The following is a 25,726-nucleotide window of genomic DNA, read 5'->3' as shown; positions in this document are numbered from 1 at the left end:
AAACGCTATTGTACTAGCCTATGAGGACCCCAGATGTGGCTGCCACATATAATTTCTTACTGAACACACATGAAGGAAAACTAGTAATTTTGTTAGTCTGTGGAGGTGAGCTAACACAACTTAGCTCTTACATAAGTCCCTCCTTGTACATAGGACTAATGCAGAAAAGCCATTAAAATATAGTTTCTAACACACTGAACACACGGGATAATATTCTTATATAAAAGACACCAGAGGCCTAGGGATTCTTTCCCTTAAAGTCAAACAATAATTCTCCAACAGTTTATAAATGGAATATGTACCTGATGGAAGCCTTATTTGTTTTCAATATTGCTGGGCCAATCAGAACTGGTTCCAGTCACTGAGGACTCTGTACCTTTCAATGGCCAAGTTTGGTCTAAGCTAAGGATCAATATAGTAAAAGCTACACTTCATGCCCCTTTTCTTACCAAACTTCCTTCTGTGTCATACTAAAACACCACCCAAAGTACACCTGGTAAGAACAGGACTCTAAACTAGAAATAAATTCCCTACATCTAATACTAAACAATAATCTTTAACTGGCTACTTCATTAAATGATGCTCTTTCTGAAGGGACTAATCAGGTCTGACTAATGCTTATCTGCAGGTTATAAAAGGATCCCTGTCTCCTTTATTTCTGGAACAAACTACCTCATTTCTTCCTACATGCCATCACTATATGCCTGTTTCTTAGCATCCAGCCTGTATTTCTCTCTGTGAGAACTACGAAGGATGATTAGAAGATCCACTCAACTCTACATCCAGGAAAAATAAAAAGTCATCTGTGGTTCACATTGAATTTAAAAGGATTTACAAATTGCTTATTCAACAGACGCGGAACATACACCTTCACCCAAGCATGCCTGCGATCACGGTCCCGCCATCAGTCTTCAGAAGGGCTGAGGAGTCCCCAGACCTCCTTCCCAATGTCTGTAGGCACAGTCTGAAAATCCTCGTCTCAAACCCCATTGCCAATCCATCAATACTGACGAAGATCTGGTCTGTTTTCCATCTTTAATTTAGTCTACCCTCAGATAAGGAGCTCGAAAGAAGTCCCAAAGAAGTCACACAGATCAAAAAGCCAGTCGGTGACAGTATTGGTTAGAAAAAACCCAGACCTGAGCCTTCTGGTCCATACCACAGTGTCTGTCTGGAATGCTTCTCTTATATACCCGAGCCCTTATATACCCTGAGCCTTCTGGTCCATACCACAGTGTCTGTCTGCAATGCTTCTCTTATATACCGGAGCCCTTAGTATTCCTTCATCTCTCCATGTCTCCAGCATTTAACCTCTTAGAAATTTCACTGTGGTAGATACTTACGCTCCTAATTATTTTGGCTTTAGAGAATGTCTATGTCCCTGGCATTAAAAGGGAAAGAAGGTACTGTCGTTTTAAATCAACGCAGCTAACAATTGCCCACTTAGCCTAGCATTTTCCCCTGAGTCATTACAGGACATTCAGCAGCATTCACACTACAATCCTATTTTAAAAACAAAAACTGAAAACAGGTATTTCTTACATTCAGAAGCCAAAGGCAGGCAGATCAAACGTTCCTGCTAACCTGTGATCAGAGAGAGAGAGAGAGAGAGAGAGAGAGAGAGAGAGAGAGAGAGAGACTGACTGACTGAGACTCGAATACCATGATGACCAGTCAATGCTGCATCTTCATCTTTCCAAATGGCACGTCAGTGACAGACAGTCCACACAATAGTAGCTAGTCACTCACCAGTTTTAAACTCAGAAAGACAAAATTTGAAAATGCTCAATGAACTTAGAAAATATATCAAATAAAAAAAATCAATGCTTAGACTTACATACAAGATAAGTGTCCATTGCAAGAGATGTTATTTCCCATGGAGGCAGAGGCAGGCAGATCTCTGTGAGTTCGAGGCCAGCCTGGTCTACAAGAGCTAGTTCCAGGACAGGAACCAAAAGTTAAGGAGAAACCCTGTCTCAAAAAAAAATATATATATATATATATATATATATATATATATATACACACACACACACATATATATAACATATTATTTGGTGCACATATTTTTAGAAAGTTTGAAAGTTACTTACTTCACGTTGATTATTTCAACTTATGGACTCATGCCGTGTTTTTTTAGTATCTTGTATACTGTGTGTCTGAAAAACTAGTACAAGAATTCTCACTTAGGTAAACTGGCACCACAACCCTTAGAATAACGCCTGTGAATCTGAGTATGATATTTTGTACCTATAACGACAAGAAACTAACAGACCCTTATCTCTTGCATTAGACAAATCCCAGATGTGCATTGTCATGTATATTATCTCAAAACACCCAAGAATAAATACTATTATATCTATGTTATAGAAGGAAGAAAAATTGGTCAAAAAGCAAAAGATATCAAAGTCTGAGCAGGAGTTAAGGGATGGGTGTAACTGGGGTGGGTAAAGAAAACTTACCAGAATTGAACAGTACAGATGACTCTATAATCCTATGAATAAACTAAACCACTCCTGACTCTGAACTTTGATGAGCCAATTTATGGCATGTGATTTTATCTTGATGAAAACTAATTGGATATGTAATCCAAGTGAAGGACAGTTAGGAAGTCCCTGTACCATTTTCCTAGCCTTCCTATGGGCCTGAACTTATTTCAAAAATAAAGTGTTTTTACGACACAATAATGTAGATGTATAATACTAAAGTTAGGCAATTACATACTTTAAAATTGTAGGGTAAACTCTATGTTTCATGGTTGTTGTTTTTTTAAAAAAAAAACACACACACATGTAAAAAGAGATAAAGCAATGTCCTCAGGGCTGCACCTTTCTCAGTAGTAGCATCGATATTCGAGTTTGGATCTTTGTTAGCCCCAAGATATCATTCCCTTTATTATAAAGTCAAAAGGCAAGGTTTCCATGTTCTCTAGCAGTACCGAGTTGTAAAGCTATTTATTATTTATTAACATACACATTTAAGTTTCTTTTTCATAAACAAAACTCTACCAACTAAATATGTTTTATTAAACATTCCTGTGTTGTATTAAATTCACTCCATACGACTACAGCTGTATGTGTAGGGCAGTAGTGTGTGTGTGTGTGTGTGTGTGTATGTGTGTGATGATTCCCTTATAGACCATCAGAAAACAGACGTTTAGACCACAATTCCCAACAATAGCAAAATGACAGTTATGAAGTAGCAATGAAAACAGTTTTATGGTTGGGGGTCACCACAACACAAAGAACTGTCTTAAAGGGTCACAGCATTAGGAAGGTGGAGAGCCACTGGTGAAAGAGGAGACACTAAACAATGCAGTACTTAGTTATTTCTGAATTAATGGTTTATAAACAGATAACAAGCAGCAGTGAACACTGAGAACTCTACAGTGGTGGTGGTGGTTTTTATTGGAAAGTTATTTTACTAGCTCAAATATATATACTTGCAGGTTAGCAACTTCTCACAATGTTTTAAAACTATTTAAAGGCACAAGTTTTAGTGCACTTATAACATGTTAATTTACCAACCGTTGGCATATAATATGATAGGCATTTGCATAAATCAGTATATCTGGCTTTCATTTGTTGACTTATGGCTGAATATCTTGAGTGTGCCAAGTATATAAACTATCCATATGCCTTTACAAATCAGATTGACTCAAGAATGCTAGGAAGTGGAATTCCGGGTTCCACTCATGAAAAAGCTTAAAGAAACAGAAACATTTCTTTTTAAGGGAAGGATGTTGTTAGGTAGAATTCTGGGGAAATCTCCTACTTTAACCGGTAACTCCCATATTTTTTTAATCAGTTAACCGTCCAGTGATCCCAAATAGTGGGGCTCACTGAATTCATCATTGCCCATAAAGCCTCTGTACCAGTCATTGTCATCAGCCTGATCAGCAGCAGGTATCCCTAATTCAGTCATCTGTGACAAACAAAGCATCTCTTAAGATTTCCAACTCCCCACAGGACAGGGAGCAGCATCCCCAGTTCAGCACCCAGCAAGTCCTAGCATCCCCAGCCCCCAGGATTTCACAGTCCACTGAGAAGGCTGCTCCTATTAGCCAAGCTGACATCCAGTTGTCTACAGAGCTGCTGGGATCCCACAACTTGAAACTACCCTTCCTCTCTTGGAGTCTACCAGCTGTGAATTCTGATTTCCTCACTAAACTGGATATCAGACATCTGCATCGACACTGTAGAAAAGGCTCACAGAAGCAGACTGGAAAGGTATAAAGACCCTTGTCGTCATTTTACTTTGGCCATCTAACTTTTTCAATGTACAGATTATTATATGCCATTAGAAAGAAATCCCTGGCAGTTCAGTTTCCAAAACTGAAAAATTATCTTAGGAGTTCAAACCTCACAGTGCAGGACCCAGAGCAATGCCTCTGTATCACTGGCTACTTCATGACAGAAACAAGACAATATTTTTAAATGTGCTCTGAAACTTAAAGACAACGATGCTGAGACAATAATTTCAGACTTTACTCAGAGGTTTGGGGATGGCTCGGCTGGTGAAGCACTTGTCATGCTTGCATAAGGACCTCAAACTCTCAATACTGGGGAGACAGAGAGGAGAGCCTTAGAGTTTTGCTGGCCAGCCAGCGTAGGCTAATTGTCTTCTGGCATCCACATATGTACACACACACAGCATTTTAACTTCAACTACAGCAAAAGAATGAAAGGGAACAGACATCGTAAGAGGAACAGCATTAAATTTTAGGCAATTATCAGTAACAGAATCACAGTCTTTTTCTCTATGCAAAGCCCCAATGGCCCATTTATTAACAAGAAAAATCATCGACTCTTTCACTACAAAAAATATTTAATTGTCACTGATTCTGTGGCATATCCTTAACCAAGCTCTGACTGGAATCTTTTGAGGCCACAGAGTACAAGCCCCACAGAGCACAGCACAATGTCAACCACAGAAAGTATCATCAGCATTAACTGCTCCACATCCTAAGACTTTAATTTCCAGAAGACTATAGCTCAGAGACCAAGAACTGGTAAAGCTCTCTTTCAGCAGGCATGGGCAAGGATCACATATTTTCATACATGCTGGTGCACATAACAAACATTTACTCCTCTAGTCATAAGCATGTCCAAGACAGAACGTCTAAATTAGTCTGCACAAACGCTCCTTGGAATATTTTCATAGAGTAAGCATCAAACTATTGTTGACCACGAAGACTAAGTGACCAGCGCTCCACTCAGTCTTTTCTACAAGTCGATCTTCTGAAAAACCTCAAGGGAAAGTCAATTCTGCAAAACTCTCACTTTCATACTGAGCTGTAAATTTCCAATTCAAAGATAAAACATTCAGGTCAGCAGGTACATTGTATAATTACCGGCGAAGGCAGACGTACTTTTCAGTTCAACTAAAATCTCTTCCCTGCTAAAGCTCTGCACCAGACCCACAAAGACATGTGGTATGTATTCACGTCTATGTGTATATTAGCTGTTAAGTCAACAATAACCAAGCTACAATCTGTAGAACCACAGAGATCACTGCCTTCTTTAGCCATCATCAGACAAGCTTCCTCCTGCAGCAGTTGGGAACAGATACAGAGACCCACAGTCTGACATTAAGCAGAGAGTGAGAGACCTTGAAATACTCAGACCTAAATGGGAGGTCTCCATCAAATCCCTCCCCTCAGGGATCAGGGAATCCTGCAGAAGAGAAGGTGGAAAGAGCACAAGAGCCGCGGAGGAAGAGCCCCGGGAGGTAACCGAGGACACCTAGAAAAGGAGGCCCCCTGAATCCGCTGAGAAAAGCACAGGTCAACTCAGACAAGAGCAGCAAGCACAGAGTCCACACCAGGTCCTCTGGGAATATATTACAGATTCCCGTTCAGTGTTCTCTCAGGATTCCTGAGGGTATGAACATGTGTGTCTCTGATTCTTGTCCCTTCTCTAGGGCATTTTCCTTCTCTTGGTTGGTCTGGTACAACTTCAATGCAATAGTTTTAGTTTTATCTTATGGTATTTTACTTTGTTACATTTTATTACATTGTCTCTCAGAATCCTGTTCTTTTCTAAGGAGAGGAAGTGAATCCAGATGGTAGGGGGACAGGGAGAGACTAAGGGGATCAGGATGTGTGTGTGTGTGTGTGTGTGTGTGTGTGTGTGTGTGTGTGTGTGCACGTGTGTGCGCATCTGTCTGTGTGCGTGTCTGTGTGTGTGACGTGAAGAAATAATCTATTTCCAATAAAAGGAAAAAAAAACTCTTCACCTGAAAGTACACTGTTTGTGCAGAACAAGAAGTATATAGCATGCTTTTAAACGGAAGTATCTGCGTATAGTGTTAAGCCGCTACTTGGTAGAAAAGTTAATTTCTAAAGCAGGCCCTCCAGCCTCCAGACAGAACTAAGAGTTAAAACACATGCTGTGGGAGGTCGCCTTGCAATTACTAGAAGTGAGCATGTAAGAGATATAATTAGTTTCGACACTGGGACAGGCATGCAGGTTTCAACACACACGGCTCAGAACAACGCTTTGGTATTATATGACAGAGGACTTAAACCAAAGACTCAAAGAAAGGTTGTGGAGTGTGTATATACTTTTTTAAAATTATTATTACTTAAAACTTGCCACACCAAGTTATTTCTTTTAAGTTATAAGCATATTTGATTTGTATAAACATCTCTTTAAAGGTTTCTCAGGAGGAATGAAAAAAAAAGCCCTACCAACTCCCCCTTTTTATAATAAGCCTTACAAATATTAAAAAGTTTACTTAATAAAATTCATTTAATTTAAAAAAAAAAAAAAAACAGGGCTGGCAAGACTGTTCAGTGAGTAGAGGAGCCGCCACCAGGGCTGACAACCTTAGTTTGGTACCTGAGACCTGCAATACTGAAAGAAAAAATTGATCCTAAGGACCCACACACTTACACACAATAAATAAGGAAAAGAATTCATTGTCTAAAGAAGACATACAATGACCAAATGCATTTAGAAAATTCCGATAATCTAATTACAGGTTTCTCAATCATGAATAAAACAAAATCTTGAAAATAAAATATATGAGGCAAGGTGATTTAATTCTGACAAAGTCTGAGAAATATGAAAACCTCCCTCAAACCAAAAGTGCTGTGCAAAAGAATTAAATAAAACATGAATCTATCAAAAAAGTAAATCATGACCAGTCAGATTTTATCCCCTGATAAATCTATAAAAAAAACTAAAAAGACTAAAATGTATTACAAAGCGCCCCTTTTGTGTTTTGACTCAAAGGCTGTTAAGGCTTGGAGACAGCTCAGTGGATCAAGTCCCTGCCATGCAAAGACCTGAGTTCAGATGCCCAGCACCTGTGTAAGAGGTAGGCTGTGTTGGTGCAAAGACCTGAGTTCAGATGCCCAGCACCTGTGTAAGAGGCAGGCCGCGTAGGTTCACATCTACAACCTCACTGCTGTGAGACAGATGCAAGCAGATCACAAGGGTCTGGCCAGGCAATCTCACCCAAGGGGTGAGCTCCAGGTTCAGTGAGAGACCTTGTCTCAAAACCTACCATAGAAAGCAACAGATGAAGAAATCAACACAGACCTGTAGTTTCCACATTTGCCAACACACGCACGTGCAGCACATACACTCTCTTTCTTAGACATTCTGAGATTACCTACCACTGACAAATGAGGCCTCTTCCCTGAGAATTTTATCAAATATAAGTTTGTTTTGCTGATACATTTAATACTAACATCTAAAATTTTAAGCAGAAAAATCCAAAATGCCAAGGTGAAGACACATACACACACATGAAGATAAGGAAGCAGATTTCCAACGTGACAGCTCCAGACTCCCCCAAACCATACCATGCTCACCCTGAAAATGAAATTCCATAGGTGAAGTCAGGTGCGGTGAAGAGGAGGCATGCGGAATGATGTTAGAAACATAAAGCTTGTAATTAAGTGCATTCTCGAGTATAATAACCCACCCTGGAACAAGATAAAACATTCAGAACTTACTCAATGTAAAGCAGCTAGAGCTTATACTCCCACAGGAGTACAGCACATGACAATGAATTATGAACTCAATCCCATCTTGTAGGCCAAATGGCCCATGAAGTCAGCACACATGGTCCCTCCAAAGGCACTGTTAATTATGACCTCAGGTTTTGGCCCAGCAGAGCCTACCACCTTAAAATAAGGCCTGCAGAGAGCCCTCTCTTCCATCACAGAACTACACAAGAAGGCTACTACAAAGTTTTATAAAAGAAAGCAAGATTTGGCTAAAAGAAAAAAAAAATACAGTAGACTACAGCTAACAACAACAACAACAAAAAAACCACTAGCGTTACTTCCAACATGAGTATCTTAGCATTTTTATAGACTCAAAAGTTCCAACATTGCATATTAAGCTGAAAAGAAGTAAATTGACAGTTTATAGAGTTAAATTTACTTTATTTATTTTTATTTCTTGAACTTCTGGTCCTGAAAAAGTAATCTATCCATTTTCTAAAAAGGATGTGACTCAAAAAAATGGTAAATTTTGAAAAGTGCTTTTCTGTTTTATAACAATAAAATGATTTCAAGATCTGTAGACTCCATGAAAAATTAGTATTTTATACTACTAAGAGAGGCGGTAGAGTGAAGTGAAAGGAAATATAACAGCATAATTTAGCCAAAATGGCCCTAATAATAATGTTTTTCGTTTTGAGGCAATGTCTCACACTGGTTCAATCTGGCCTGATACTCAGTCTGTAGCCCAGACTGACTTCAAAATATTGGTGATCCTCCTGCCTCAGTCTCACAATGCTCAAATTATGAAAACAAACCACCACATCCATAGATAATGCTTTAAATTGATATACAGGAAATTATAAAAAGAAATGGATATGTTCCACCAAACCACTACACATCTACACACACTAAAAGAAGGAGCACTCCCCCAAAAAAGAAAGAAAGAATGAGAGGGGGAGAGAGGGAGGGAGGAAAGAAGGAAAAAAGGAAGGAAGGAAGGAAGGAAGGAAGGAAGGAAGGAAGGAAGGAAGGAAGGAAGGAAGGAAGGAAGGAAAACAAGGGACCAAAGAATGGCTCACTGGGTCAAGTGCTTTTAATCAAATTTGAAGACCCAAAATCAGGTCCTCAGTCCTCACATAAAATGTCAGGTATGGCAATGCACATCCCCTGAACCAACGCTAAGAGATGGAGCAGGAACCCTGGTATCTGTTGACTCACTTATCCAACCAATTGAGGTAAGAGACTCTACCTCCAAAAGAAAAGCAACCGAGGAAGACCCGATGCCAACCTCTGACCCCACACGCACATGAACAGGCATGGGTATCTACACACATGGGCAAGTGCACAAGCATACACATACATGCCATATGTATAAAAGCACAAGCAATAAAACTGTCTTCCTCTTCAATATCTGCCTTGTATTTTGACTTGAGTCATGTAGCAGTATAAAAAACTCAGCTTCAAAATTATTTGAACAAATTTGTACTTCCCTAGCTCGTACCATGCTAATGTCACCAGTATTTGTTTATGCACAACACACAGATTTGCTCAACTAAGACAATATACAATGTAGGTTTATGCATCAGATTTTACGTTAAACTTAAAAGCTCTATATAAAACTGTTTAATGTCACAGGGCACCTTTACAATCTCTCATTCTTCATAGAACTTTTCTTAGGCAGGTGTGGTAGCACACGCCCATATTCCAACACTTGAGAAGATGGAACAGGAGAACTAAGGTGGAAGTAAGTCTCTACTCAGCCAGAGTCTGTCCCCATATGATCGCTGAGGAAGCTTTCATGGGCCAAGAACACTAATATTTTTACTCTGAATTCATAAAATCCACCCTAAAATAGAACTATCAACTGTCACACAGAGTTGGTTATACAAGTCTATAAAATGACAATGTGGCCAGGGAAGATGCTACATGCAATATGTGTGTACAATCTATATCTGCACAAAATCTCACACCAGTTCATACAAAGCTAAGTGGTTTTCTTTTTTACGGATTTAAAGTTCTAAAAGTTGTAGGGGGAAAACACCTATATGAATATTACCTATCACCTGAAGATACTACAGTTCTTCCAACATTACCATTGCTCAAATGTCTGATTCACTATTTCTAACTATTTTCTAAGTCAACTTATTAACTGAATTTGCAAAAGTAATTTTGTCTTTTCTTATAAAAATGGAATTATATTACGTTATCATCAACCAAATTAATCATGTTATTGAATAATTCAGAGCCAAAACTTAGGTTATATAAATATTGATAGCATAAAAAGACTTAAGAGAATTGGACATGGGGTGCCTAAAACCAATTTCAAATGAAGAGCTTGATGTTGTAGATTATTTTAAGATCTGTTACATTTGTTTACACTATGGAACTTTGTTTTAATGATACAAAGATGTGTTGCATTCTTTTATATTTCATTTGTTTAACTCTGTGAAGCTGTGATTCTTTGCCTGTCTAAAACATTTGATTGGTCTAATGGCTAAATGGCCAATAGCAAGGCAGAAAAATGGACAGGCAGGGTTGGCAGGCAGAGAGAATATATAGAAGGGGAAAAAGAAAGATAGAGATCTAGGAAAAGGTCCCTTTAGTGCTGTGATAGAGAGGTTGAATCCCTACTGATAGCTGTGGAGTGGCAATTACTGATTAGGACAATGGTTGCTTAGAGGGAAGCTACTGAATTTAATGAGAAACAAGAGCTCAAAGGCAAGCATTTACAGCTATGGCGTCATCACTACATGATCTTCTAGGATAACTCATTTATCAAGAACAGTACACGTATCTGCTTATTTGTGGTTTTCAATCTTTTCCTAGCATATTCATTAGTACATTAATTATTTCAACATTTCATTTGGGTTTATGGATCATATCAAACACCTCATTAATGTTCTTCAAAGTTAATGATTTTTTTTTTCTTTTGGGGACAGGATCTCATGTAACCTTGAACTTACAATGTAGCCTAGGGTGACCTTGAACTCCTATCTTCCTTCATCTACCTCCTGAATGTCAGAACTAAAATTCTGAACTACCCAAGCCTCCACTGGACAAGTCTATCTCACCTAACGGGATATTTAAAATCAGTGCACAACTACACTTCCTTACAAATATTACATAAATCATCCGTTTATTTTCCTGTAAGTACCTTCAAAATTGTAACTGCCATTGCAAAGTGGTAGTAAAAGTCACAGCACTAGTGTATTATATCCCAATAAAGTTGTTTTTAGAAATTTAAATCATGGAAACACAAAGTAGCCAAAAAATTTTCATTTAAAAATGTAAGCTATTCAGAATTAGGGGGAAAATAATTAAAAGATTAATCCAAAGCCCAGATCACCCCCAAACAGACCAACCAGCTAATTATCTATAGTCACTAAAACAGCTCCGATATCGTCTGTCTGTTAGCACAGTATCAAGGGGCCGCACCTGAACACTCTAACTGAAGGGACTTAGCAATCCCACTAGGGATATGGTGATCCATCATTCATAATGGAATTCTTAAACGCAGCACTCAACAAACACAAGACTCCTGCATTGCAGATGATGTGTGTTGGGGCAGGACTGCAGCGGCAGAAGCGGTAATGAAGGACATGAAGGGTGACAAGAGAACAGGCTACCTGATGGGACTTGCCCAGAACAAAGTCAGAAGACACAGGAGGGGAAGCCGGGAGGAGGGGTCCTGAGAAAAAGGGGCAGATAATCAGAAAACATGAAGCTGTATTATTTCAATTGTTCTTGTTTTCTCTGGTTCTTGTTTTGTTTTGTATTTGAATGACTGGCAGATTCCAAGGCCTACTGCATTCTAAAGACTGGGTACCAGCAGGCTACATTGTAGCTCTTCAATCTGTCTTTCTAGTTACATCATTATCAGTTCCGCATTACTACACAATTTCTTCACTGTCTCCTCTATCCACCATGACGTAATCTTCTACTCGGACCTCTTTAAAAATTTAAATAATAAAACAATTACTACTACTACTACTACTAATTATTATTATTATTATTATTATTATTATGTTTAGTTTTTTTGTTTTTTGAGACAGGGTTTCTCTGTCCCTGGATGTCCTAAGAACTCGCTCCATAGACCAGGCTATCCTCGAACTCACTGGCTCAAATAGAAAATTTTAAGTGTAAGAAACTTTTGAAGCAAATAAAAAAAAGCCTCACTTTTACTATGAGTGCCCTGAGACCTCCACAGGACCTAAAACTAAGAAGAAAAGTGAGATGTTCCTAGGAAAACCATGAGAACTGACGGCTCCTCCAGCTTCTGTCTATCGAGCAGATGTTTGGTCTTATCTTTTCCCCTTCTCTTCTCATAACACGTCTGTCTCCACGGAGTGTTCATAAAGGAACGAGGGGCTGAAGGTTAAAACTAAGTAAGGCTAATGAAGAAGTGCTGATATCAAGTGACGGAACGTGGCTTTCACTTCCTGACCTCTTGTAGTCATGAAACAATACACTGGAAGTCATGCATCGCACAGCATGTAACACTACTAAGAATCTTTAGTATCTAATACCCACCCAAACCTTTTAAGGGAAAAAAAAAAAAGAAGCAGAAAACCAAAGTGGAACACACCTCACACCCACACCGAAAGCAGTGTACTCTACCGAAACAGAAGGTCAGTGTGAGATCACGACATTTCCCTACAAGGTTTTGGGACAGACTGGCTTTCTTCAGTATTTAGTAACTATGCCCAAGGTTATTTTAGAAAATGATGTATCTCCTTCTTCCCCCAGACTGCAGTCTTTGCCCATGACTGTCTCCATGTTCACCTACCATGCACTAACACCATGCTGCATACAAAGACGCAGCATGGTCTGTTTATTCTCCAATAAACTTAAACGAGTAAAATGAGGATTGCTATCTGCATCAAACCCCTAAAATCCTTAACAGATGCAGTGCCCTTTAGTCCCAGAACTCAGGAGGCAGAGGCATGTGGATCTCTGAGTTCCAAGTTCCCAACAGGCAAGCCAGAGCTGTTGTTACACAGAGAAACTCTGTCTTGAAAACCAAGACACGCCCCCTCAAAAAAATACGTGCTTGAGAATATTAATATATCTAAAGATAAAGGATCTGTTAATTAGTGCAAGAATAGGAAGCAGAAAAAAATGCAAGAGGGGTAAGGGCTGTTGGAATTCTTTACCTAGGAGAGGAGCCGCAGTGTGCCTTGTAATCAATACAGTCGAAGTTCTCCCTATAGGCGAAAAAGAACTCAAGACTTCCATGCCCATCCCTAATGTTCTCTGATCAAATTCTAAACTACAAAGTAAAAAGCAACATTTGGATTATAATTTGACACCTATTTAAATCATAGGATAAACGGTCATACATGTTCCTATGGCACACATGCACGGTGCGTGTGTGTGTGTGTGTGTGTTAGTTATTCCCAACCCTCACATCTACAAGAATGTGTGCCTCTTATTCCCATACCTCACATGCACATCTGTGTGTATGTATGTGTGTGTATACACGTGTGTGTGTGTGTGTGTGTTACTCCTACCCCTCAGTCAGTGGAAGAAAAGAAGAGTCACTAAAGGAAAGATTGTTCTGAAAAGAATGTTGATGAAATCATATTCCATGTGTAGCATAGAAAACCAAAGGACAACTTCACACTATGGCTATTCTTTAAAGGTATTTATCCTGCAATGTATTTCGTGTTGCTTAATGTTAGGGTTATAGCTTCGACTGTTATGCATAAAACCTACAGTACCAAAATGTCATATATATCATAAAAACTGGTTCAATTTTACCTTCTGAGATAACTGAAATTTAGCAGGAGCGGCAGTACATACCGTGTAATACCAACACTCAGGAGGCAAAAACAGAAGGATCAGGAGAGCGAAGCCATCCTCAGTTACACAACAACTTTGTCTTCAGAATGAATCCCTGTGTCAGATCAAAACAAGACAGCCTTCAAATTTTGAGCTAAACTTTGCAAGACAAAGCAACTAGAATTCACACACCTGGGCAGGATATAGAACTTAAACATTAAAAAAAAAAAAAAAAAAAAAAAAACAGTTTAAGGGCTTTTCTTATTTTAATCAGTCAGCCTACAACTGCCTAAGGCAGTGAGTGGTTCTTAACCTTTTAATGTTGCAACCCTTTAATACAGTCCTCATGCTGTGGTGACCCCCACCATAAAATTGTTTGTGTTGCTACTTTGTAACTGTAATTGTACTATGAACCACAGTAATATCTGACATACAGGGTATCTGATATGCAACCCCTGTGAAAAAGGCTATCCTACCCTCTAAGGGGTCATGGCCCACAGGTTGAGAAACAGTAGCCTAAAGCCTTATGTAAAACCTTCAGTGAGTTATTCTACAAATATTAAGCAGACAAACACAGGCTGGCTCTTAAGATTTATAATGCTGGACTAAGCACACATCTGAGTAAGGGAACTCTTGTTCTATTGTTGGCCACCGCTCTGGGTTTGGTACCAAGCATTAAAAAAAAGATTTATATTACTGCCATAGCTCAGAAATACAATTTTATAATACTCTTTAAACATTTGGTGACCCTCTCATTATTGATCTATGTCATGCATAAATATATCTAAATCCATTTGTCTATCTGAGCCTCTCTCTCTCTCTCTCTCTCTCTCTCTCTCTCTCTCTCTCTCTCTCTCTTTCTCTCTCCCAGGCTCAAGTCATTCTCCCACCTCTATCTTCAGGTGACTGAGACTACAGGCACAACCCTGCTCCCAGTTTCTCATGGACACTCCTGCCTGCCACACATTTATACTCACTTACACAGACATGCCAACTGTCCCCTAGTTATGACTGGTTTATGATCACTAGTACTACTGCAAAGAACAAAGAACAGATCTAAGTCCGTGTGGCAATTTTTTAATAAAGGACATTTAATATGAAAAATCTGAGAGTTCCCATCTTGTTTCAGTCTTAGCACACTAGCTAGCAAGACCTAAGAAAGATGAGGGGACCTGAGTCTGCAGACATATGTTCTGTGTCCTTTCTGATGCCCTCACAGAGCCCAGCAGCGGCACCCTGCTGGGTCAAAGCAGCAGGAGATTCATGGCCCCAGGGTCCATCAAAGCCACTAGGAGCACCCCAGAAAACAAGCGGCCCTTACTGGCTACAATGACTGTGTACTCTAGGTATGGGTTTGCTGTACCTTAGGCACCAAGTAGGTAAGAAATAAGGACGCATAATTCATTCCTTTAAAGATACAAAGAAAGTTTAAGAGGAGCAATCTCTGAGAAATGAATTTAACTCTTGCACTAGCTACTATTGTAAATAAACTAATGACATTTAAATTTGGCTTGAGACCTGGCAGAACTTCTGAGATAAGAAACAAAGTCTCTGCTGTAAATTGTATTCAGAGTTAACACGCTCTGGGGCAAAACTGTTTCATCAACCAGTAACAATTCACAGAAACGTGTTTTATTCCAATCACCATTTTGAATGAGAGACCATTCTCAACTAGCACACTGTGCTTCTGGATGCAAACTGGGCAGGCTGGTAGAGGGAATCTCTCTGACCTGCTATGGGAAGCCTTGCACAGAGAACTGTGCCATTTTAGTTTGAGGGCATTCTTTATGCCCGTATATGATATCAATCAACAATTACACATGACTTTCTAATCCATGTATATATTACATAAATATAAGGACATGCCAAGACATACCTAGAACGGAAAAGTAACAATGTTCAATATGAACAAATTACAAAATTGGATGTGGGTCAGTGGAAGATGCTTGTCTTCCATGTGATAGGCCTCAGTTCAATCCCCAGTAAAAGGGAAAAATATATAACAACAAATCATGTATCTAAAAATATGAAGTTTTATGTTTTACCAATTTAAAAATTATTTTAAATCCTCTACAGAATATCCACAGGGAAGAAAGTTAATCCTCAAATTATGTCATGAGGTATCACTTTAAATTGGCTAATTACTGTTTTCATATGTAAACAGTTGTGAGGGGAGAAAAAAAAAACACATTCTCTCCAAATATAAATGTGACCACTTGGCCACCTAATTAAGAGTTGATGCCAAACAATAATGAAGTTTTGTCTAAAATAACTGGCACAAAGCCAAAAACAGACAAAGCAATTAAATAAGAATGGCCCAGCAGAATACTGAAAAAGCAATTATATTTAAATAGAAATAAATATAAATTTTATTAGCATGAATGAAAAGAAAATTAGACCTTTTGTTTTAAATATTCCCTTTAAGTCAGCAATGATCCAACACGGCTGCCCTTAAATTAAGTTACCTTTCACTTGCTCTCGGGTTTCTCTACCTGTGGCAGGTCTTAGGAATACAGCAGGAAGACTGGAGAGCAAGCTTTCGGCAAATACGTCATGACAGATTTAAACACTGTATTTACTTAAAACTTAACCGACCCAGTTATTTTAGGTTTGGATGTCATAAAACAATTTTTGGTTTTATCTCTGTTGGTGATTTTTTTTTCTTTTTGTTGATGGTGTGCTGTCTAAAAGACAAATTTTCTCAATAATGTTTTTTCCTCCTTTCCTTTTGAGGTATTTACAAAACCAAAAACAATTATTTCTGGGTACTTAATTCCACCCTCGAGGGCATGAAGTGTGTCTGTTATCATGCAGAACACTTTTAAACCTCAACGATAATTAAGAAACATCAAAGCAAACCCAGGCTATTTCACAAGGAACCAGCACCTACCGTCTTCTGGCTACCGAATGACATACTTCTTGTCCCCTGGAGTACCACCAAGAGTTTTCTTTTACCCAAACAATAGAATGTACGTTCTTAAGGTAGTCTTTACTCTTTTAGGGATCAGGTAAATCTGATATTTAAATGTAAACGCTAAAGGCAATGAAAGCAAGAACAGACACCTGGAGCTACATCAAACTTAAGAGCTCCTACACGGCAAAGGCAAAGGCAAAGGCAAAAAAAAAAAAAAAAAGGTATTAAGCAGAATGAACAATAACCCACAGAATAGGAAGAAAATATTTGGAGAGTCAATTTCTGATGTGACAGTAATATCCAAAATATATAAAGAACTCCTAAAACTCAAAACCAGAAAAACGGACAAAGTGGACTAAAGCCAAAAAGGGGTTAGTGTGCCTACGAAACCACCACCAGAGGACGGAAGGTGAAGGTGAAGGAAAGCCAAAAGCCAGGGCTGATGGCTCAAGTCTGTAATAACAGTTACTAGAGAAACTGAGGCAGAAGGACAGTAAATCCAAATAAGTTCAAGGCCAGTGCGGGCAACTTCCTAAGGTCTTGTCTCAAAACACAAATAGCTCAGCAGCAGAGTGCTTATCTAACATCTAACATGGGTGAGACCCTAGATTCAACCGTCAGCTCGAAGAGGGTTAAAAAGGTCCTGACTCCAGCCCCACACGGGGATGTGTCACATCATAGCTGCCAGTCATGGTTCTGCCGCTACCAGAAAAAGCAACAGCTGCTGGTGACAAGACGGAGAAATTAAAACACACGGACACCATTGGCAAGACCATAAAGTGGTACAAATACTATATATATATATCCATATATATATATATATATATGAATGACGTGGCGACTTCTCAAACTACAAAGGGCAGACTGCCTGAGGGTTGCCCTAGCAACCTCCATTCTAGTGTTAGCCAAAACACCCAAAACACAGGTGTAAATCCTCATGCTCTTGAGGGAGGCAATGGTTTGGGATTTGTTTCTTGTTTGGTTGGTTCTGTTTTATTTTTGATGCCAAAAGTGAGAAGGAGGAAAACATTATGTAAGTTGGACTTTATCAATATTTAAGATTTCTCATCTTACACTGACAGACAGTGCTAGGACCTCTTCTGAGGGTCAATGTTGCTCCTGGACTGAGTGGTTATCATTGAGCATGCAATAAAATCTTGTCTGGAAAAGAATTTTAAACCTCTTTCAAAAATTTTTAACACTTGTTTCAAAAGCCATCAAAAAAAAAAAGTCAAAAGGCAGCTCGCTGAACAGAGGGAAAGTATCAGGTAATCTTTAATCAGATAAAGGACTGCAACGAATCTCCGCTACCGAAAAGCAGCATAGGGCCAGAGAGTGGCTCAGCAGGTAAAGGTGCTTGCCCAGCCTGACAGGCTGCGTTCAGTCCCTGAAATCCACACGGTGGCAGAGAGAGGTGACATGCACTGTGGCACACATACCTCTCAACTCCTACCACAATGTGTAAGAGAGAGTTTTTTTTAAGATCACAAGAATTTTTTTTTAAAAGACAACCCAAATGGAAAACAGGCAAAGGAGACACGTGATCCAGCAATTCTTTTCATAGGTAATACCTCCAAGAGAAATAAAAACATGTCTGACAAAAATAAGTGTATGGGGGGGCTTATGACAAATGTTCTCAGCAGCATGACTCATAATATCAAGATGTCCATAAACTGATGAAGGAAAAAGAAACTGTATCCCTATAATGGGGTATTATTACTGTATATTTTAAATGGTGATTGCACAGTAAGGGAATTATCTCTCAATAAAGTATTTAAAATACTAAAGTAAACCATTATGATTCATATCATCCTATCCTATAAAACAAGCCATTGGAAAACAAAAACCCCTAGGCACTACCTAAGGGGTTCTTTGGCCAATAGTATGAGCAGGCAATGAAATAGCTGCCTTGCATAAAGAAGTGTATGCATGGAAATGCCACAACAAAATCCATTACATTGTGAGCTCGGTTTAAAATCCTGCTTTCCAAGACAGCCCCAGATACCGAATAGGTAGAGATGAAGCCACCAGAAGCAGTAATGTTCATTCCCATTCTCTGCCTTCTCACTGACCTGGAACTCACCAATGCGGCTAGGCTGGCTGGCCAGTTAACCTCACGATCTAGCTGCCTCTCTCTGCTTTCCCAGCCTGGAGAACACAAGTGCAAGCTACCCAGCCTGGCCTTTTGTAGGTGCTGGGGAGCAAGGTCAGGTCTTCCTGAGAAAGCCATAGGCACTCAACCAACCAAACTACGATCACAGCTGTTTTGAAGAGCAACTTCATTATGAAATTTCAAAAGGAATCTTTTTTCAATTCTAAACGCACAAGTGTTGGTCTTTGTTATTATCTGAAAATGACCTACACCCATTCCTTTTCCCCTCCAGATCACAGCAACAATGGACTCACATCTGTAAAACCCAGGTGACAGCTATGGCACAGAGAGCCACAGCACAGCAGAACACAGGAAGGTTCACGGGCTACATTATTTTATAGACTTAAAATAAGCACACACAGCTCTGCAAAACCTTTGAATCAGTTTGCAGTGTGTAAAAATTAAGAGCAATAGCCAACATAATCATCCACATATCTTATTCGGTCAATACAAGAAGGAGTTATAACATACCAACCATAACAGTCATCAGAAATAACACTTTTGTCCTCTGAGATTAAAGGAGAAAATAAGACTTTCCTTCCTGTCAAAGGTATTCAATTTTCCCCTCAAGTGAAGTTCAGATGACAACAATGTGACCGGCAAGCTCCACACAGGCAGATCTTGGCAACTCTCAACTCTGTCTATCTCCTTGGCCAGTTAAGCAAAATTCCTTCACTAACTGTGTGTCTTCGCAGTAACTCCTACAAAGCTCATTACTGCCTCTGTCAGCCTATTCCCCATGTTGCGCATTTATCCCTGGGATGCATATCAACATGTGGCACATGTCCTTGACATGCACAGAAGAGCTGCACCCCAGGACAGCAGCATGCACGACAATAGTCTCCACTCTTACTTCTTTGTGGTTGCTGGGATGTAACCGAGAAATCTAATAACTGTGACAGTGGGGCCTTTTGGGTTTTCCTTGCCTTTCCAGACAGTGAAGCTGCACAGACTCTAATGAAAGGTTAAATGAATAGGAATAGCTGACAAGACATACAATAAAGAAGGAGCTTGGTAATCCACAGACACTGAGCAGAGACTCTTGGCTCAAGCAGAGAAAGGACAGCACAGCGTCCAGTCACAATATTTAAAACAGCTTGCTATACACAGAGGCTTTGTGTCTGGGTACACGTCTGGCTTTGGGCTAAGAGGGAAAAAAAAATACTAAAAAGGAATTTCAGTATGGGGCACTTGGGCAAATGTAAGGTTATAATGAGAGAAAAATGTTTTGTGTGGGTTGTTACATCTTTGCGCTAAATACAAAAAGAGCAAGGACAGTGAACTTGAACCCCCAGTTCCAAGACAATACCGTACATAATGACAAGTCTTAAACACTGCACCCAGAAGGCAGGCTTGCTGTGACTCCCACTGTGAGATACACAGGCAGTGACTCAGTTGGCAGTTCCACATCCTGCCTTCCCTGCAGAAGGATCCCTGATCCCTGAGTTCTGGTCCTTAGCCCGCCTAATCGGTTACAATTCAACTGAAATTCGCAAGCACCTTGGACTCTGTAAAACTGCCTCGCGGTTGCTATAAAGAAGATGAATGTATCATGCTGGCAATTTGTAAAGTACAAAACAAACCTCTCCTAATTTCAAGGGGCTACAACTGCGGAAGGGCTTTTCCTAGAATTCTTCATTGCCAAACTTAGTTTTCGGCTGCCTCACCACACCTTCCAGGCTGTATTCCTTGAGGAACACATCTGAAATTAGTAGAGCAAAATAATCTAAATTACTATGAAAAGAAGCAAAAATGTTCCAGAATGTCGAGGAAATTGCAATAAGGAGGACAAAATTCACACTGTTATGTACATAAGTTTTTAAGAGAAAATGATACACTTCTGTTATGGCAAAAACTTTTAAAATGACATCTGTACTGCCGCTCTTATGAATATTCATGAGATAGAATATAGGCTCACAACAACTGGTAAAGGAAACTGAGAACGTGTTTTAAAACAAGAGAAGCTCTTTGAACGGCCAAATTAAATTATAGCTGAACTTTTGAGTGTACTGAGGGTTCTAATAAGCAACAAATAAAGACTTTTATTGGCCAGCAACACAATGAGAGCTACTGTGCAAGAAGACTAATCTGGGCAGTTTATCTCCCTGGATGTAAGATTTACTTAAACAGTAAATAAATGTCCAATGTAATGCCCCTAAAAACTAGTATATAAATAATGAAAAGAAATCACGATCACTGATTATTTAATATAAGCATATCACAAATTTTACTGGTAGGACTGATAAACAAATATGAAATCAAATGCCAAATTGTGAAAACATTCAAGTCCTGCCATTTAAATGCAGCTTATTTACTGATTAATAATAGATCATATTTGCAAGTGATTTTTTGTTTATGTTTACAACATGAAGCCCTTCTTTTGAAGGAAGTTTCTTTCCAAAATATGTAGTTGTACACAGAGCTACTTCAAAACATCATCTATGGAGAGAAGTACCTTTCTTTTGTGAGCTAGAGTAAGGCAGTACGCGCCTCGGTGACTGGGTAGGAAGATGCTTTTAATAGGAGTTTGAAGGTGGGCCTGCCAACACGTGAATAACTCCTTCAGTTGACAAAGTGACACACTATACTTAAAATATCTTTGGTTGAATTTTTCCTAATTCATATCACTTAAAAAGTACAGTCCTAGAAAGCTTAGCTGACTCCTTAACTCCTTGCAAAGGGAATTCTGCTGTTGTCGCTACTATGTGTGTGCGTGTGTGCATGCGTGTGCATGTGTGTGTGCGCAAGTGTGCATGCATAAGTGTTTGTATATGTGTGTATCTCACCTCCAAGCCTAAACTCTAAGCCAATATTGTGAAACATTCTGACTTCCAGAGTACTTTCTGTAAACGTTAAGTATATCTAATAAAATCATGAGGCTCCCTCTAGCTCTGTGGAGAGCTTACTAACCAACTATACTATGTAACTCCTGACCAACAAGAGATGTTGCAGGGAAACTGCTGTTTTCAACTCTGTTTCTTGTCAGGATGCAGATGTTAAATGAGACCATCTGCACAGGAATTCAGAAAGCACCACTCCTTTATACATTCATTAAGTTAAGACTATTAATTGCTCCCAACCTAAGCTCTATGTACAAACACTCTAGAGTGAAACTGGCCTGTCTGAACTATGCTTGCATTCTCAATTTGGATTTACTCATCTTGTAAAAAATAAATTTCAGTCTCAAAAACCAACATGTGAACATTTCAAACAAATTCAACTTGCAATCTGGTCTCAATTTTAAAAGCCTACCTTTAAATTTTGAAAAATCTTGGAGCACAGAATAGCCCACTTTATTAACAGTGCATCTGCTGAATTTATGTAAAACAAAGATACTGATGGTAATTTGTAGAAAAAAAATCTTCATGCACCATAATATTTATATACAATGCTGGTAATGACTTTTTTATTGTTTAATCTTTTCAGCAATTCAGTATTGAATATTTGGAGGTTGTAGTTATTTAGAAGACTATAAATAATATAGTTGAAGTATGCCATTGATGTTTTGATCATCTTACAATAGTCATAAAAGCCACTACTCCACTGGCAGATCTCTCCAAACAAGTGAATATGAACATTGCTAAATCAAACGCTGCATGCTTGCTAAAGCCATCTTTCAAACGTTTGCAGAATATTTCAAATAGCGCTGAAGCTTAACTGCAAAATTTAAAGTAAGGGGAACCGCTAGCTTCAAGTCATCTTCTACTTTGGACTCCCTTAATACAGGAAATATTCCCAGGAACAACAAAAAGAACAGCTCCCTCTCCTCTCTCACCCCCACCCCCCCTTTTTTTGTGCCAGTGTCCAATTTCTTCTTTTCTGAACAGCTGTATTATCCAACTTAAGTTGCTCTGCTAATTTCAGTCCCTCAAGGACTAACTTGGAAGGCAAAAAAATACAAGAAAAGATCAATTTGCTGGGAAAGATCAAATGAGAAAACTGTGGGGACAGCACCAGGGCAGCTTGTGGAGAACTAAGCAGACCTGTTCTTCATTAACCGCCGCTCTCTAGGGACGTCACACGCTACCTGTCCATGGGCTTTATTGAACCGCCTAACCCGCCTCTCCGTTCCATTCTTCTGGGCCCAAGTGAATCATATCCTGCTGCTGACAAGTTAGCAGGGGACTGCGGCTGCAACATGAAAGTACTTTTCTTTCTTGTCTAAATCAGGCAGATTTTTGAAAAGACGACACAGCATTGACTCGTGACATGGCAAGATGAAACGAGAGGTCTGGGCCGGTCTTGGAGCTTCGCAGATAAAAGTAATCAAATGACACTCCTGGAATGCAAATTGGCATTCTTGACTGCGGCAATTGCACAACCATGAAACATCCCTGACAGCAAGCAAGATTAGGACAAAATGTTATGTAAAGCACTGAACTCAAAACTCTCACTTGGAAATTCAAACTGTAACACTTACATTTTAATACAGCAACAGTCAGCTCTGCTTTTGTCTGCTTCTTTTTGTAATCACATTTCCCCGCCTGACAGAGAACTTACATCTCAGGTAGAAGAAAAAAAATCAGGTATTACCAATACACTAGTGCTATTAATATTTTCTCGATGTTTATTTTAAAAATCCCATGAGGTTGATTTTTTTTTTACCCAAAGTGTTACATGCAAACACAATCCAACAATATTCTCGCTGGATTGGGGGTGGGGGCATTTCAGACATGCCTGCAAAGATCCCCTATACAAAGTTCAGACTCAGGTTGACTAGTCCTTCCCTCAGGTGAAGCTAGTCCTGTGCTTTGGCAAAGTGATCAGCAGTCTGGGTTTTAAATACACAGCTCTCCGAGAACAGAAAGAGTACCTACAACACAGAACTTCATTAAGACTGAACAAGTTTAAATGAAACGGCTACACATATGATAGAAGGCACAGAAGACTTTAAGGGTTCACAGGGGATTCTCACGTACTTGATTCCAAGGGGTAAAAGGAAGTCTTATCAAACTGCACAAGGCTCAGTACTAGAGGACACCTTCGGAACAGAAACACTTAGGGCCAGAAATAAATTCCACTTAGAGCATGCATCTGTACACAAAAACATCTAAAAGTGCAGGATACCGAACAGTGGAAGACAAATGCACTCAGCCACCGCTCAAAGTGACTCTGAGAGGGGAATAATCTGTAGATAAACAGCAATACTGGCCAGAAGAAGAAAAAGGTGTGCAACTGGCTTTTATAATGGTCCTTGTGTAAAATGCCGCTACAAGAAAATCTCCAGCTCTAAACAGATATATTTCTCATTTTGTTTTGATGCCTCACTTAAACACAGGCTCCAACAACTACAACTGTCCACGAAGCACATAAAAAATAATAAAACAGGCCACTTTCTGCCACTTTAATCCTGGGTACACAGGATTATTTTATGATGTCTTTTGTACATCAGTTTTACAACAGCTTGACTCTAGGGTAAATGGGAAGCATCATAAATCGCACGCTGCTTTCAAAACCTCTTTAATTTCTGCCAGCATTACTGTAACCGCAGTCATGGGTGCATTTTGTATGTGCGTGTGTCTACATTTGACAGTACCTTCTCCTTCATTTCAGTTGTGACTTTGATCTCTGAAACAAGAGATGTCACATCAGGGGGAAGGAAAAGGGGGGGAAAGTCAACCTGCTAGCACCCCCGTTTCTTATACATCCAATCTACATAGGGCCCACTGCAAATCAGAGCCTCCAAGTGGGGGTAACAACAGCGACACTGGGTGGTAGGGAACTCCAAGGAAAGGAGTGGTCAAGCCCCATTTCTAACAAATGACTTCCCCGAAAGCGGACATCGCAGCTCATCGCCGGTGAACTAATTGCCTGCTTCCTCGCTGCGGAGAAGTGGTCCCTTCGAGGGGCTGTGCAGGAGTCCTACTGCGCTGCGCCATCCCTTTTCCTCCACCATCTGCACCTACAAGTTTTCTGAAATCTTCGCCTCATCCCACGGGAGATTTTGTCTAGTTTTGTCTTGACCCCCGTCCCACTTTTTTTTTTTTAAAAATCTGCCCCCTTTCACGCGTCAAATCCCACGGTCCGGTCAGTGTGGAAGTGCAGTGGGCCGGCTGCTTCAGAACCGCACTTTGGGAAAGCACACACGTGTCTGTCTAGCGGGACTGGACTGGCGGCGTCCGCGTCCTCCGCAGCCGCGCGGGCCGGCATCGCTGCGGTCCCCACGCGGGCCGCACCCCGGGGACCCACGCCCAGCCTCCGCTCAGGCATTGCCCACGCCGGCCAAGTTGGGAAAGTTGTCGCGGCTCCGGGTCCTTCCGTGCATCCCGCGTCCCCGCGTCCCGCGCCCTCCCCGAGGGCTCCCGGTCCCCAGAGCCCACGACTGCCGGGCAGACACCTAAGACGCGGGAGCCCTCACCCGCGCCCGCCCGCCCGTAGCCGCCTCGAGAACTTGGGGCCAAGTTGGGGGTGAGGGGGTGGATTTGGGGAGCGTCGCCGGCTGCCCGCCTCCTCGCGCCGCGGCGCTAGAGGAGAACGCGGCCCGCCGCGGCCCCGGGGCGTCCCGCCCGGGTCAGTCCCTACCAAGTGCAGACGCAAGCGGGCGGAGAGGAGGTGGAAACTTCTTACCATCTCGGCATGCTGGTTGTCAAGTGCAGCCCCCGCCTCTTGGTCTCCTCTTAGCGGCCGCGCCTGGACCAGCCCCTCGGTCGCCTCTGCTCGCCCGCCGCTCGGCCTGCTCCCTCCCCCGCCCGGCCGCTCCGGGCCGCGCTCGCCGCCCGCGCCACTCCCCACCCGCCCGCCCGCGCGCGCCCTCGCCGCGGCCCCTCGGCGGCCGCTCAGGTGACTGATTTACACCCGCGCCCAGGGTCGCGCTCGCTCCCCCGAGCCGGGCCGGCGCTCTGAGTTGCCCCGCTCCTCCCCGGGCCGAAGGAGAAAAGAAAAAAAGGGAACGGACTGTCCGGGAGGGGGGCTGCTGGCG

At 40.7% G+C, this 25,726-nt stretch overlaps 1 protein-coding gene across 8 annotated transcripts in view; it reads right to left on the bottom strand.

Moving 5' to 3' along the window:
• Positions 1–25,518, bottom strand: part of Bnc2 (basonuclin zinc finger protein 2) — a 403,030-nt gene extending 377,512 nt beyond the window's left edge. For 5 of the 8 annotated variants that reach the window (XM_050157439.1, XM_050157440.1, XM_050157441.1 and 2 more), the window contains exon 1: positions 25,375–25,417. In XM_050157439.1, the coding sequence (XP_050013396.1) occupies positions 25,375–25,377 (3 nt within the window). In that variant the 5' untranslated portion in view covers positions 25,378–25,417. The other 3 variants (XM_050157444.1, XM_050157442.1, XM_050157445.1) reach the window with 3 other exon arrangements.
• Between the last annotated feature and the right edge of the window lie 208 nt (positions 25,519–25,726).

The sequence above is a fragment of the Alexandromys fortis genome, unplaced genomic scaffold (assembly GCF_014885135.2).
Source record: "Alexandromys fortis isolate MF-2015 unplaced genomic scaffold, M_Fortis_MF-2015_v1.1 scaffold_64, whole genome shotgun sequence".
NCBI classification, from domain to species: domain Eukaryota; kingdom Metazoa; phylum Chordata; class Mammalia; order Rodentia; family Cricetidae; genus Alexandromys; species Alexandromys fortis.
The sequence above is the reverse complement of the archived record's forward strand: the minus strand, read 5'-3'. Positions and strand labels throughout refer to the sequence as shown.